This window comes from Semicossyphus pulcher, unplaced genomic scaffold, assembly GCF_022749685.1.
Source record: "Semicossyphus pulcher isolate SPU_LCO1_2020_fin unplaced genomic scaffold, fSemPul1.0.p SCAF_21, whole genome shotgun sequence".
Classification (NCBI taxonomy): Eukaryota; Metazoa; Chordata; class Actinopteri; order Labriformes; family Labridae; genus Semicossyphus; species Semicossyphus pulcher.
The window spans coordinates 1,104,020-1,118,718 of record NW_027211695.1 but is presented as its reverse complement, the minus strand read 5'-3'; the positions used below and the strand labels follow the sequence as shown (position 1 = coordinate 1,118,718).

Genomic DNA, 14,699 nt, shown 5'->3' with positions numbered 1-14,699 from the left:
ACTCAAAGCCTGCAGTCTGCAACGTGGGACCCAAAATGCTGAGGCCGCCAGGAAGAACTTCTGCTGCTGCCACTCCGCCCATCGTCAGGTGAACAATACTATTTCAAGTGTTAATAGTTGATGTCAGACAACTGATGCTAAATTGAGAAATTAATCAAGAGATTTAATAAGCATTAGACCTAAACTAGGATCCTTAATCAAAATTATAGTTAAACCTAATATTAAATTGCTTCACAGTCTTCCATGATGCTCCTCAAACTCTCCACTGCCGAATGTGTTTTATACATTCAATCAATCAATAAACCTCCAAAGATGCGGTCACTGATTTGACTTGACTTAATGTCAATCCTATAAAGAGACTATTCATTGTGCTCACTGATTTATTTTTCATTCATTCATGTATTTCCTATTCAGTAGTTTAATCATGTAGTCAGTAGTTAAATAAATATCTCATTTTTAAAGACCTTGATTCTGTGATTTGTGTGTGTATGAAATGGTAAAGTCACTGTACACCATGGCCAAGAACCTCGTAGCAACCCTGAGATCACAAGCCTAGATTAATTAATAACGAATTATACGTTTTCCCTGTTTTGTCAAAACTGGGTGGCGTCCAACACTGAACTTAAGGTAAACCTAAACTCTGTTATTTATTAATGAACTAATCGTTTCTAGGAGCCGAAGATGAATGCCCTCACTCTCCTTCAGCTTTTACACCAATGTCTGTAATAATGATGCAAAACTTTGAGTTATGGATTATTGTTACATCATTTGATATTAATTAGTTATTAATTATTAGTCCTTTGAGCCGCTACATATTTTAGCGCCCAACGTGGGGCCTGACCCAAACTAGAAGTTTTATACACACATATTCATTGTAGATCAAGTAATAACTAATTTCAGTAGGTGTCTGTATCAAAAAGTGAATACAGGAAGTGTTGAGCTGTTACTACGGTTACCGAGCGACAGAGCAAGAATCAGCTGGAATAGTGGCAGACCCGTTCAGAGCAGTATCTGTGAGCGCTGACCGCTAACTTAAGCCCTAAAACTGCATCAATAAATATACAACAGGCTAGAAGTATATGGGAAACAATGATTTATTGAGAGCACTACGAGTGACTCTCACCGTCCCTTAAAGAGCCCTAAGACCGTCACTGTGAAACACACACGGCAGGCCAAATTTTCGCGGTTGAAATCCGGAGGACCGTCACTGTAAGGAATACATACGGTAAGAAATGTACACGCCACAGTGTACTAAATCTGAATCATTGTTAATGGACCTCAAAATTCAGGCCATTGTCCCTCATAGTTCCCCTATCGCGAAGGAGGTAGCATTAGCATTAGCCGCTAATAAACGTTGCGAGCTGAACTTCTACGAAAGTACTGTCGTTGATATGAAGGATAGCATGTTGATTGCTTCATTAGCTAACCGCTTTGCAAATCAAGTCGGCTTTAGCCCTACTCCAAGCCTGACTTAACTCTCTGTGCATAACCCTCTCGCTCATGTGACCTGGAAAAAGGTCAAAGGTCATAGGGTGTCTGACTGCGGTCTTACAGACAACCAACACCAACCTGTGACCAAACTTTCATAGTGCTTAAAGGCCAGATACTGACCCAAGCATTACAAAAACCATAGTCAACCTCCTGTCAATACTAATGAAAACAATATTGACTGACAGCTGCATTTGAAACTTTTAGTATTTACTTGTTCAAACGTTAACGGCAAGTTTGTAACAAGAATTCTAACTTTCTGAATCCTGAAAAGATTTGAACCATTTTGCTTAAATGCATCGCTCGGGCCAAATTTAAGTAACCAAATGGAAATCTCCGGAAGGTTTAATGTGTAGTGGGCCGGCATTCACTGCCACACAGTGCATTGCAATGACAAAACAACTCTTAGCCCACGTGAACAGTTAATTAAAGCAGTTTTAGTTCTATTAGATTTTAAATTAATTTCTAGATTTTAGTTGTTTCTAACTTTAACTTGCATTAACTGTAATTCTAATAATGCAGCTCTCTATTTGAAAACCCGCAAAGTTGTCTGAAACCACACAGCATCTACTGAAACTACAGCCCCAACCTAGAAGCTCAGTATAAGGCAAATATTCTAAGTAAGAAATTCACCTCAGGATTACTCAGGTTAAAACTCTCCTCACAGTGCAACTGAAAACGCTAAGCGATTTGAACTGCTCCTGCGACCGGAGTCAGAGTTATAACATCTTTTGCCATTTTACAAAAGGAAGCCCTTTGCTAAAATGCTAAAATGCTAAAATACTTATTGAGCTTATGAGCGAAAGCCAGTAGTAAACTTTAAACTCCCTGGCTAAAGCCCTGGGATCTCTGCCTCACAATCTGAATGTAAAATTAAAATGAAGTGACCGAAACTTTGACTTGCACCCGGTCGCAGTTGAGAGTATCTGAAGCATCATGATAAGAGTTGACCTTTGTTGTCACCAGTGGGAAGAGAAGCATTCAAATTCTGGACTTGATTAAAACTAGAACCACACTGTAAATTCAATTTGGAAAAGTAACTACGCCTAATCATAAAATATACGTTAAGTATTGAAAGTGCCTTTAAAGAAGAGTCCCTCGTGACTGTTAAGACTTTGATATCTGGATATCACAGGTCACTATTACTCAGGCAGTAATATAAAACAAGATTTGTCATGCACCTGTCCATCTACACGTGCCGATCTCCACGCCTTTGAATCGCCCAGACTACACTGAAGGCTTCGTCAGTGCGATTCGGGGGGACTGTTATGGCAAGCCGTTTTAACATTTAATAGCTAGACTGGATATGTATTGCAGATATCTGTAATTCAATTCCTCCTAGTCAAAAAGAACATTTCAGATATCCACAATGACATTCTTCCTAGGACAAATGACGTCACTTTTGCCATTCATGTGTATTGCGCTTTCAATTTCAGATATCCACAATTACATTCTGGATATCTAGAATGAACATTCTGGATATCTGCAATAGAATTCTCACTAGGAAAAACTCCCATTTCAGATATCTTCAATCCAATTGTTACTAGTCATAATTTTCATTTCAGATATCCAAAATGAAAAACTATTCCAGATATCCAAAATGTAATTTTGAATATCCAAAATACATTGTGACTAGTAAAAATGTCATTATGGATATCCACAATTCGTATTATGACTAGTAAAAATGTAATTTCAGATATCTACGATTAGGATTATGACTAGAAACAATACAATTGCAGATATCCATAAAAGTATTGTTAATATCTGTTGACGGGTAGACAGGACGCCATTTTATGAAATGAAAATTATGACTAGTAACAATTGGATTGAAGATATCTGAAATGGGAGTTTTTCCTAGTGAGAATTCTATTGCAGATATCCAGAATGTTCATTCTAGATATCCAGAATGTAATTGTGGATATCTGAAATTGAAAGCCCAATACACATGAATGGCAAAAGTGACGTCATTTGTCCTAGGAAGAATGTCATTGTGGATATCTGAAATGACAATTGTGGATAGGAAGAATGTCATTGTGGATATCTGAAATGTTCTTTTTGACTAGGAGGAATTGAATTACAGATATCTGCAATACATATCCAGTCTAGCTATTAAATGTTAAAACGGCCACTTATACTTTTTAAGGATTTTTAGATATCTTAAATTTAGTTTTGACTAGTACAATCAAAGTTGTAGATATCTTGAAATACAATTTCTACTAGTAAGAATGTTATTGCGGGTATCTTTAATTACCATTCTGACTAGTGAGAATACAATTTTGACTAGGAGAAATGCTATTATGGCTATCTAAAATGTAATTACAGATAGGAGCGTGGTTCGATTAAATGTTAAAACGGCTTGCCATAGACTGTAGCGTGAATCACCTTGAAGTTAATTCTGCATCTTAGTATTCTGATCATTGGAACAGACACATGCAGAGTCTGTAAGAAGAATGCTGTACAAATGGTCAATTTAGGTACCAACCATCCCCCAAGTTTACGACCCTTCTCACATTCCAGAGAAGATAACTCACATGCACATCCTTTCTGCAGAGAATATAAGGACTAAAGTGACTGATTCTCCTATGCAATTGGAATGTACTTAAAGTAATGGCCTGTCCCAGGTTCTGCTGTCAGCTCATGCAGCCTGAACCTCTCCTGAAGCCCTGAGCCGTCAAGAACGGCCTTATTGTGTACTGGGCCGCAGAACCCCGCCAGTATCACCCTGCTGACCCCGTGCTGCACTGAGCGTGTTGAAAAAGCCGAATCCAGCAACCTTTAAAGGAGACTTTGCACAAAAGACACTCCCGAACGACGTCTGGCAAAACTGCCACAGACTTCACCCCAGCCAGAGAAAGGGGGGGTGAAGATGAAGATGATTCAGCTTCATGCTGAGCGAGAGAGAGAGAGATGGAGAAACCCGATTCAAGCCGAATCGGCCACGAGGGACAAATTGTCCTGAAAAGGCCCGAGCGACAAAAGAGAGCCTGCTGCCACACCCATGATCATCAGGTGATACATTTACATCTCCCATGTGTTGATGCTTGATGCTAAATTAACTAGGATTCATCAACATTAAACCTAAAATCTTTTAAAATTAGAATTACTTTTGAATTGCTTCACAATCTTCCTTGGTGCCCGTTTAAACTCTTAACTGCCGAGCGATGCATTAGTCATTAAATCCCATTTAATTCTAAAACATCAAAGAAACCAGTCAGAGATGCTTTCTACGATGTGGTCCGTTGTCATTCATGTGTTGTTCATCGTTGTTTTCATTGTCCCTGTTTATTTCTTCATTCATATTCCGCTTAGAAGTAGTTAAATAAACCTCTCATTTATAAAGACCTTGATCCATGTGATGTGTGTGTATGAAATGGTAAAGTCACTGAACACCGTGTCCAAGAACCTCGTAGCAACCCTGAGATCAGGAGCCTAAAGTCATTAATAACTAATTATTAGTTTTCCCTGTTTTGTCAAAATTGGGCGGCGTCCAACACTGACTTTAAAGTAAACATAAATCCTTTTGCTATTAATTAGTTATTAGTTATTAATCTTGCCACCCATTTACGCTACACAATCAAAGTTCTGAATCTTACCGTCAGCTGTTCGGTCAGCAGAAGCAGAGCAGGTGAGCGTGAAAAAAATGAGCATGAAAGTTGAAGAAAACGCCATCACCGGATTACATCCCAGTGGACCAAACCTGCCCCGTGTTCGTCAGCGATCAATGACACAAAATCTGACAAAAATCCTGAAATTAAACACAAGCTCTGAAGAAATCACACATGCGCCACGCTCTGCCACCTGTTCTCAAACGCAGTGTCAGGCAGGCGAGGAAATATCACAGATAGCGGGAGAGTCTCAGATAAGCATCAGTATTAAAAATGTTGACCTTGACGGAAGTTTATTGCACACACACACACACACACACAGACACACCTATCCTGTGTGTGTCCTGCCCACTGCCATTACCAGCAGCAGTGATAGGCACCTGCCTGAGTCACCGCTGAGGATGTTAAAGCGGACTCAGAACACTTGTGGCTGTCAGTAAGACGTAGAGACACACATCCAGGCCTCTCCGGAGATATGAGCGTATTTTACTTCAATGAACGACAAAGAAATACTTGAGATGATGTTAGGCACATCTGTCACAATCCTCGTGTTCTGTTTAAAATCGTAACCTCTGTTATTAACGCCCCACAATCAGCCTGCCTGGAGAACTCGACCGAAGTGTGTGAGAACTTCTTGAGCTTTTTTCCTGACAAGGTTTCGAGTATTAGGGCCCTCATTAGTCCTCCTCCTTATGACCCCTCCATCTTTGTCACATGCTCTGCTGTTTGAGCTCGTCAGTCTGCCCTCTTTGAGGGATACAGTTGGTCATATGAAGCCTGCTGGGTCTCCTAACGATCCAATCCCACCTCGTCTTTTTAAAGAGGTTTTCCCCTCCTTGGCACCATACGTGCTCAATGTTATAAACAGCAGCCTAGCTAATGGGACTTTACCTGTGAGCTTTAAGCATGCAGAGGCGACACCATTGATAAAAAAAGCCTGGCTTAGACTCTTCTGTTATGTCGAATTTTAGGCCAATCACTAAACTCCCTTTTCTGTCTAAGATTTTGGAGAAAATTGTTTATTGCCAGCTGAAGTCATTCTTAGATGAGCACAACATTGTTGAGGTGTTCCAGTCTGGGTTTAAGACCCGACACAGTACTGAGTCGGCACTGTTGAGGGTTTTTAATGACATTTTTTCAGCCACAGACTCTGGTCACGTTGTTGTCTTGGTTCTGTTGGACCTAACAGCTGCCTTCGTACAGTGGACCATCAGATCCTCCTGTCCCGCCTGGAGAACTGGTTGGGTATTCAGGGTGGTGCTTTGGATTGGTTCAGGTCCAATTCAAAAGAGAGACGTTTTTGCGTCCATGTTGGAGCCGCTGAGTCTTCTGCAGCGCCTCTCACATGTGGAGTGCCTCAAGGCTCTATTCTTGGCCCCCTTCTCTTCGCACTGTACTTACTTCCTTTAGGATCAATTCTCCGTAAACACGGCATCGCATTCCATTTTTATGCCGATGATGCCAAATTTATGTGCCACTAAAGCATGGGAATGCCAATCATCTATTGGAGTGCTTTGCAGAAACAAAGACATAGTTGTCAATGCTGAGGTCATGTTGTTTGGGCCTAGTGATGCTACCTTAGTCCATGCTGATCCCTTTAAGTCAATATTTGACACCAACAGCAACAAACCTGGGCGTAAGACTGGACAGTGATCTTAAACTTGACACACAGATCAATTCAGTGGTCAAGTCCAGCTTCTTTCAGCTGAGGCAACTGTCCAAAGTTAAGCCTTTTGTCCCGGCATCACTTGGAGATTTTAATCTATGCTTTTATCACAGCTTGTTTAGATTACTGCACTGCACTTTATGTTGGTCTTAGCCAGAAGTCACTCACTCGACTACAGCTGGTTCAAAATGCTGCGGCTCGACTTTTAACTGGTACCAAAAAACGAGAGCACATCACCCCGGCTTTGGCATCTATTCATTGGCTCCCGGTTCGTTTTCGGATTGATTTTAAAACTCTTCTTTATTTTTCAATGTTTTCGTGGTCATGCCCCTCAGTATCTGTCTGACCTGACGCTGACGCTCCCTCACGCTCCCTCAGGTCAGCAGATCAGTTATTGTTAGTCGTCCCAAAGACGAAGAGGAAGTCGAGAGGGGACCGAGCTTTTTCACTTGCTGCCCCAAAACTCTGGAATGAGTTGCCCTTGCACAAGGCAGGTCGACTCACTTCCTGTTTTGAAATCCTCTCTTGAAACACATTTTTTCTCTTTGGCTTTGAACTCAGTTTATTTTTCCTGATGTCGATAACAGGCGGTGAGCACTTCCCTGAAGCTTTATAAATAATTCTCCTTGTTACAAGAAAGAGTTCAGTTTCATTGTATCAGAAACAGAACTCTGAGCACATTTTCAGTCACATTTTATACTGTCAAGTCATAAAACCACCAATCAGGAACTAAAGTGGTTGATCTCTATGGAAACACACCATAATAAAGGACAAACCCAGCTGTGATTTTACCAGGTACACCTGTACAATCATTTGTGATCAAGTAATGATTCATTGATCTCTGGTAAACAAGTCTTTCTCTGTTAGGCGTTGGGATGCCTCCTCCTCTTATGATCTTGTCAGTTATGGAGTACCACAGGGGTCTATTCTGGGTCCCATTCCATTTACTAAATACTTTCTACCCCTGAGGAAAATCATGCACAGACTTGATACTGAAAAATACTGGGACCATCTGTATTATATAATATCCTGTATTATGTCGTGTCTCGGTGAAATTAGGACTCAGAAGTCCTCCGAGCCTCAGGACTGCACAGGTTGTCTGTTTCTACCTCCAACAGGACCAAAAGGAGCGTTTCCTAAAACGGTGCCTCAAGAGATGTCAGGCAACAAGGCCTCACCTACACGTCCGTACCAGACAGAGACTTTGAACGCTTGGTTTATGTTGTTCAAAATGTTTATAGTGAAAGCAAACCCGAAGCAAAAGTTTGGTTAGGTAACTGACAGAGGACATTTTGAACACTTTGTCTGTGTCTAACTTAAAATAAGTTAAAGTTGACTTTTAGTATCAGACGTGGCTTAACTCTGGTCTCCTGGGTAAAAGCTCTGTTGTTGTTTGACCCTCCCTAACCCTAACCCTCCCCTCGGCCTCCCCTCTTTATCCTCTGGCCTTGATTGCTGAAGTTAACACAGGTGAGCTCAATCACCTGCTGCAGAGAGGGAAAGAGCTGCACCTGGAGAGCACACAGGAGAGAGAGACAACACGCAACAACGTTTCAAACTCCATCCAACGATCCGACAGTTTATAATGAAGCTATTTTACATCGCTTCACATGTGAGGATGGACTAAACCATCTGTAAACTGAGTCTCCAGCCCTGCTGCTGCAGAGCTGCCGTCCTGCATGTTTTAGGTTTCTCCGTACTCGTTATCAACCAGCTGAAGCCTCTGAGGCGACCGAGCACAACATACGAGTCAGGTGTGTTAGAGGAGAGAAAGCTTCATGTTGACTTGTTCCTAATCTGCATCCTGATGTTTTTATTTCAGCAAACTGAAGAGCCGTTAATAAAGTCAGTCACAAGTTCCTTCTCCTGTAATCGATGCAGCGCGCGGAGAGGAAGTTGTTTATTGCTAACCGCTGACTGCATGCCCCGACATGTTCACAGGTGTGCCCAGAGGCTGCATCGCCGTCAGACTGTCTCTGATTGGATCAGAGCTGGTCTGCAGAACTCTGACCTGAACCCTTAAACAGGTCTGGACTGGGCTGGAATAATGCACACTTCATTTAGACTGTACGTTACATTTTCTGTTTCAGAGAAAAGACGCCTTCACTTTATCTCTGCAGTTACACAACCAGGATGAGCATGGGGTCAGAGGTCGCACAAGACAAACATTATAAAGCAATAAAAAATGAATCCACCTGAACACGCCCTCTGCGTGTCAGCTCATATCATTATTAGTATCATTATTATGCTTTGATGTGAATGTGAGCTGTTTATTCTTTAGTACTTGTTTCTGTCACTGACTGATAAAGACAGACACACCTCTCATGTGTCACTCCAGTTCTCGATACATCACAGTTACTGCTGCGAACGCTGACCCTCCCGTTAAGAATGTATATTGATCCTGAGCTAGGGATGCACGATATTGGATTTTTTGGCGATATCCGATATGCCGATATTTTACAACTCATTTAGCCGATTACCGATACCGATATTTTTTTCCCGCACACCTAATTACAGAGATCATCAACTCTCTTCTGTATTGGAATTAGCGTACAGTATAATGGTGATACTCTTGTCACATGTGTTACAACGGTCGGGGTGACGGGTCTTGAGATGATTAATCAAGTTTGTAGTGTTGAAAGACTTTGCCTTGGCTCCTCCTCGCATCACCGAAGCTGAGCAGTCATTGCAAATAGCATGTTTGCTCTCTATTTCGGACACTTTGAGAAACTTCCACACCTCTTCAAACTCTCTCATGCTGCAGGTAGACACATGTGACGTCATCACGCTGCACCGTGCAGGTCTTCTTTGCGCCGGGGACATTGCGCCGAGGTCGGGCATTTAATCAAGTATGCAGCAGCCCATTTTTTTATCGGTTAATTATATCGGCGGATATCGGCGTGTTGGCCGATGTCCGAGTTCATTTTTAAGCCAATATCGGCCGATACCGAGCCGATAATATCGTGCATCCCTGATCTGAGCCTTTACGTTTCCTTTGACGGAGCAAAATGAGCCACACTTCCTGTTTCATCACCGTTTAATCTTGTTTAAGCAGCTGAATGAGAAATAAATAATCTGACGAAGAACCTCTGGAGACACACACTGCAGTTATTCAGCGCTGAACTTCAACATCGTACAAAAACATTATTATACAAACTACATTTACACGTGTATCTACACTCTCTGACCCCTGACCTTTCTGCGTTTCAACAGGTTCAGAGGCACAATGAAAGGGTTGAGGGGGGGACAGGCCGCCGTCACGTCTGCGCCCCGACTGGACATGTTGCTGCTCGCTGATGATTGGCTCCTAGCTTCCTGTGGCTGCGGTGTCTCCGCCCCGCTCTGTGTGTCAGCGGGTCCAGCAGGGTTCTGCTGACCGTCAGGACCTCCTGGTGTGTCGGTGTGAGCGCAGAGTCCGCCCTGCAGGTCTTTGAACATGTCTCTGGCCGTCCTGGAGTCAGCGGGGGAGGAGAGACTCTGGTACACCTGAAGACACGAAGAGGAGATTTGATTGTATCATCAGAAACCCAGAACATCATCCTGAGGAGCACACAGCTGGTTAACCTCCCCTCCTCCTCCTGAGCTGTGTCTGATGAACTCTCCTGCTGCTTCCAGCTCCTTCAGGCTGACCAGTGCCCAGTGTGATGATCTGTTAGCTCAGATCAGTACCAGGATTTGTCTGATGGACACCAACTACCGGCGTTCTGTTTCAGCTGTGGAGCGCCTGTCCATCTGTCTCCGCTGAGTGGCAATTTCACTGTATCTAGCAAGCTAAATGTAGGCTGAGATCTGTCTCACTACAGCGCTATGAAGCCACAACAAACAGATGTTACTGAGATTTAATGACAATAAACAGGCTGAGAGGATGCTGAGAGAACTACATCAGGAGGCAGGGTTGTAAACAGGCTGCGCTCATCTTTTGTCAGGTCTGTCTGTGAGACGACAAGAGCAGGACTTTAAAATGACTGTTTTTTGAATGGAGTTTGGTTTGACGATTTGTGAAGCAACCTCAGGACATCAGGAGAATCTTCTCGCTGAGAGGCTTTTAAGACACAGTCTCAGTTAAGACGTATTTTTGTTCAACTTGTGCCTGGTGCAAAGTTAACTGAAGTTATCACATCACTATTTGTGAACATTTGACGCCTGAAACGAGCGACTGTGCTTCAGTCTGAGCAGAAGTTTGTGATGAACTCAGAGTTGTGAGAGCGCTCCCTTACACCAGCTCCAACAAGCAATGTGGAATAAACCACATCATGATGCTGATATGTAAAAAGTCTGAAGTCATGATTTGTCAGGTCTGTCTGCAAGACAACAAGAACAAACGTTTAAAATGGCTGTTTTTTGAATGGAGTTTGGTTTGATGATTTCTGACATCAGGAGGAACTGAACTCTGAGAGGCTTTTTATCACTTTGTAACAAAGTTAAACAGATCACTCGATGTGTTTTTAGATTTTGAGTATGTTTCCTTTCTTTAAGCAGAGTTCAGTCCTCACACAAGAGCTGACCCGGGTCCAGAGGGGGGCCTGCTTCAAACTATGTTCAGTCTAATCAGGTCTATCCCGGGTCAGACTCGTACAATCTCTAAGTAAAAACAGTCTCTGGTTTCTCTTCAGCTGCCGTCCTCCCACCTGACCTCTACAGCTCTACAGCTTTACCTGTTTCAGGTGTTCCTGCAGCTTGTTGCAGTCCAGCTGTGGAAGCTCCTCCGGCAGAGACATCAACAGATCCAGCATGATGGCGCCCTCTGGAGGAGGAATCAGAAAACAGGAGCATTTTAATGCAGAGGGAAAAGCTGCTTCTCAGAACCACAGAACAAACAGACGTTACAAACACAACGTTGTTTAAAACTAAAAAGAGACAGTTATTGATCTTAGAAAAGAAATTCAGTCACAGAACAACTTTACTGCAGATCAGATACGTGAGGACCTTCTGTCAGTGCTGAACTTATTAAACTTGTTTCAGTGTATTTAGTGAGTCCAGTCTCTGTCACAGCCTCACACAGCGCTCACACGCAGCTCTTTCACACTTTGTAGTTGATCTTCAGTTACTCTGAAGTTTGCTGATAAGGTGAAGTTTGACTCACCCATGGGTGTGAGGTGACACTGTTCACCGGGCTTCAGGATGACGCTCAGGTATCTGTACAACCTCTCAAAGTCCACCACACATTTGACCCCCGACACCCGGGGGCTGCTGCGACCACACCGGGCGTTGAGGGCGGCGGGCGGGCTGGAGAGAGGGGAGGGCAAGGGCCGGGTGGGGAGGGGAGTCAGGCTGGGGGCGGAGGGGGAGGGCTGCTGCTCTGAGGGTTTCTGGGTATTCTTTAATGCTGCTGCAGAGTCAGATCTGGGGGTGCCAGCTCCAGCAACGGGGGTAACAGGGGTCTGTGGGGCAGGCTGGGGGGGTGCAGTAGCAGCCGTCAGGCAGGAGGGGGCAGCAGAGGCGCCAGGTTTGTTAGCAGGCTGGGGTGGAGGGACTTGGCTGTTTGGGACTCGAACCACCTGAGATGGGGCTTGGAGTCTCCTGGCGGGGCCCATGGTGGGGGCTGGGGTCTTCAGGACCAGGAGAGGGGGGGCAGGGCTGCTGCCAGGACGCACACCTGAGCACAGGAGAGCAACAGGTGAGGATGGAGGTAAAAACACACAAAGAGACAGAAAGGAGCAGAAAGCAGTCTGGGGATCTCTCCCTCCTCTGATTGGTGTAACAATAAGTACACAGCCTCTGATTGGTCAATAGACTCAACACACGGCATCAGGAAGTGAACTTCTGAGTTTTAAACCAAATAAAACAGCTGTGCACTCTCTGGACACGAGGACACAACATGTGACCCTCTCTCTCCTTCTGAAGGTGAACATAAAGCAGGCGGAGCAGCATCGCACACGTGTGGCAGCACTCGTCGTCTGCCACGACGTCGGCGTACCTTGCCCTGGCGTTGATCGAGGCATCGGTCTGAAGGGGACGGTGCGACCAGCAGGCCGGCTCTGATCCGTGTGTGGTCTGGGGAGCTGGGGGGGGTCACAGTTCCTCAGGGTGCGGGGCTCTGTGGAGGAGACGACCAGCATCTGACACAGAGGAGAGAGTGAAGGTGAGACGACCTCGACCAGTAAGCAGCAGAGCGTTTGCAGGCACACCTGAAGAGACAACAAGCTGTCAGTGATCTAACCCTGATGTATCATCATCTGTCCCGTCTTCACCTGAGCGAACGCCGTGTTGATGGTCTCTTCCAGGTTTCCCGCCACAGAAGAAGCCATGTGCGTCCACACCTCGATGGGCTTAATGGCCTTCCTCTCCTCCCATCTCCTCTTCTTCAGCTTAAAGCTCGCACAGGAGATCACCTTGTCCTTCAGAGAGTTCACCACAGACTGGATCTGACGGAGGGAACAGGCAGTCCAAACGTCAATAAAACTTTATCGATACGATCAGTCAGTAAAACAGAGACAGAAATATAACAAGTGAGTTAAAAACCATTAAGGGGGTCAGAATAGATACAATAAACACTGATTATTTTGATTATTGATTAATCAGTTTGAGTTATTTTTTAAAGGCATATTCTGACATTTTAGAGACAAACAAATAATTAATTTATCCAGAACATAATCAACAATCAATGATGATTGCAGGGACAAGAGTGTGTTATTGCAGACAAAGATGTCCAGGCTCAATGTAATAATGTAACGTTAAATGACTATAAAAAAACAGATTTTATAATTAATTCAGGACTTTACACAGTCATGGATTTAAGTCAGAAGTCAGACATAAAACTTTGGCTCGTTATTTTCGTATGAATAAATATCAAACTTGGATGTTCGTCTGTAATCTCTCCTCTGAGTCTGAAAGAATGAAACTTTAAATAAATCAACTAACAGGAGCTCAGCCCTGACAGTACCTCGGTAACGGACCGGGTCGGGACGTGTTTCCTCAGCGCAGCGTGGTCGATGTCTCCGTGCTCTCGGGCGGTCCGGCTCAGTCTCTTCAGGCCGTTCAGGAGCTTCTGCAGCTCGGCTCTCTGCCACTGACCGGACCGCATGAGAACAGACTCTTTCGGCCTCGGGTTGGATCGTTTTCGAGGAGGCGGCTTCATTTGGACCCGACCGGCTGACAGCTACAGAGACCGGAGAGACTGCACGGAAAGATGAACGACACAAACTTCACTAACGTTAGCTCCTCTCGGGGACGTGTCGGTGACTCACCGGGTGTTAAATGTTTTTACTTGAACGTTAAAAGTACTTTAAAGTAGGTGCCCCCAGTAGAGAGATCGAACTAGCAAAACAAACCCGCCGCTGGGTCACAGCATGTACTACTTCCGAGGCAATATTTTCAGAATAAAAGCTTTGCGTAGCAATTTTTTTTCACTTTACGGATTTAACTCTACTTCTTCTTCTAGGTTTAAGGTGTTAAATGGCCCCCATTATACGCTTGAATGTGGGCCAATGTTACATTTTTACATTAAAAATGTACAGTCGTCTTTTTCCAAAATTTCGACGAAAAAGTGTTACGTGGACAAACAATGCAAGGAGGACATTTTGAAAAAATAATTTCATATTTCGTAGCAAAAAAGACAAAATGTTGAGGATTCATTTTAAATGGTACTAAAACTTCATTCTGAACTACTAAAATGTATGCATTATGACTTTATCCTCAAAATGCAACAAAATACGTTTTTGGTCCTCGTAAGGCAAGGCAGATTTATTTATATAGCACATTTCATGCACAAAGGCAAATCACTGTGCTTCACTAAAATAAAACAGACATCAAAGGGAAGATAAAAATAACATGTTTGAACAAATACAATATTACAATGTTAAAATACAGTGAAAATATGAAATTATGCTAAAAGATACTAAGATAATTTTAAAAGAAAAAGAGGAATGATTGACAGAGGATATACTGTAGTACTCCACTCCATGTTAAAACTACTGCACAGTAAGAATAAAGTGCAGGTT

The 14,699-nt window shown here is 43.5% G+C and overlaps 1 protein-coding gene across 1 annotated transcript; it reads right to left on the bottom strand.

Annotated features, from left to right (window-relative positions):
• Positions 1-9,735: 9,735 nt before the first annotated feature.
• On the bottom strand, positions 9,736-13,992 carry snapc2 (small nuclear RNA activating complex, polypeptide 2). The gene is made up of 6 exons (XM_069672672.1): positions 13,643-13,992; positions 12,951-13,124; positions 12,677-12,818; positions 11,843-12,355; positions 11,415-11,503; positions 9,736-10,245 (listed from the first exon to the last, which is right to left on the bottom strand). The coding sequence occupies exons 1-6, from the start codon at positions 13,835-13,837 to the stop codon at positions 9,934-9,936; spliced, it is 1,425 nt and encodes a 474-aa protein (XP_069528773.1). The 5' UTR covers positions 13,838-13,992; the 3' UTR covers positions 9,736-9,933.
• Positions 13,993-14,699: the final 707 nt, after the last annotated feature.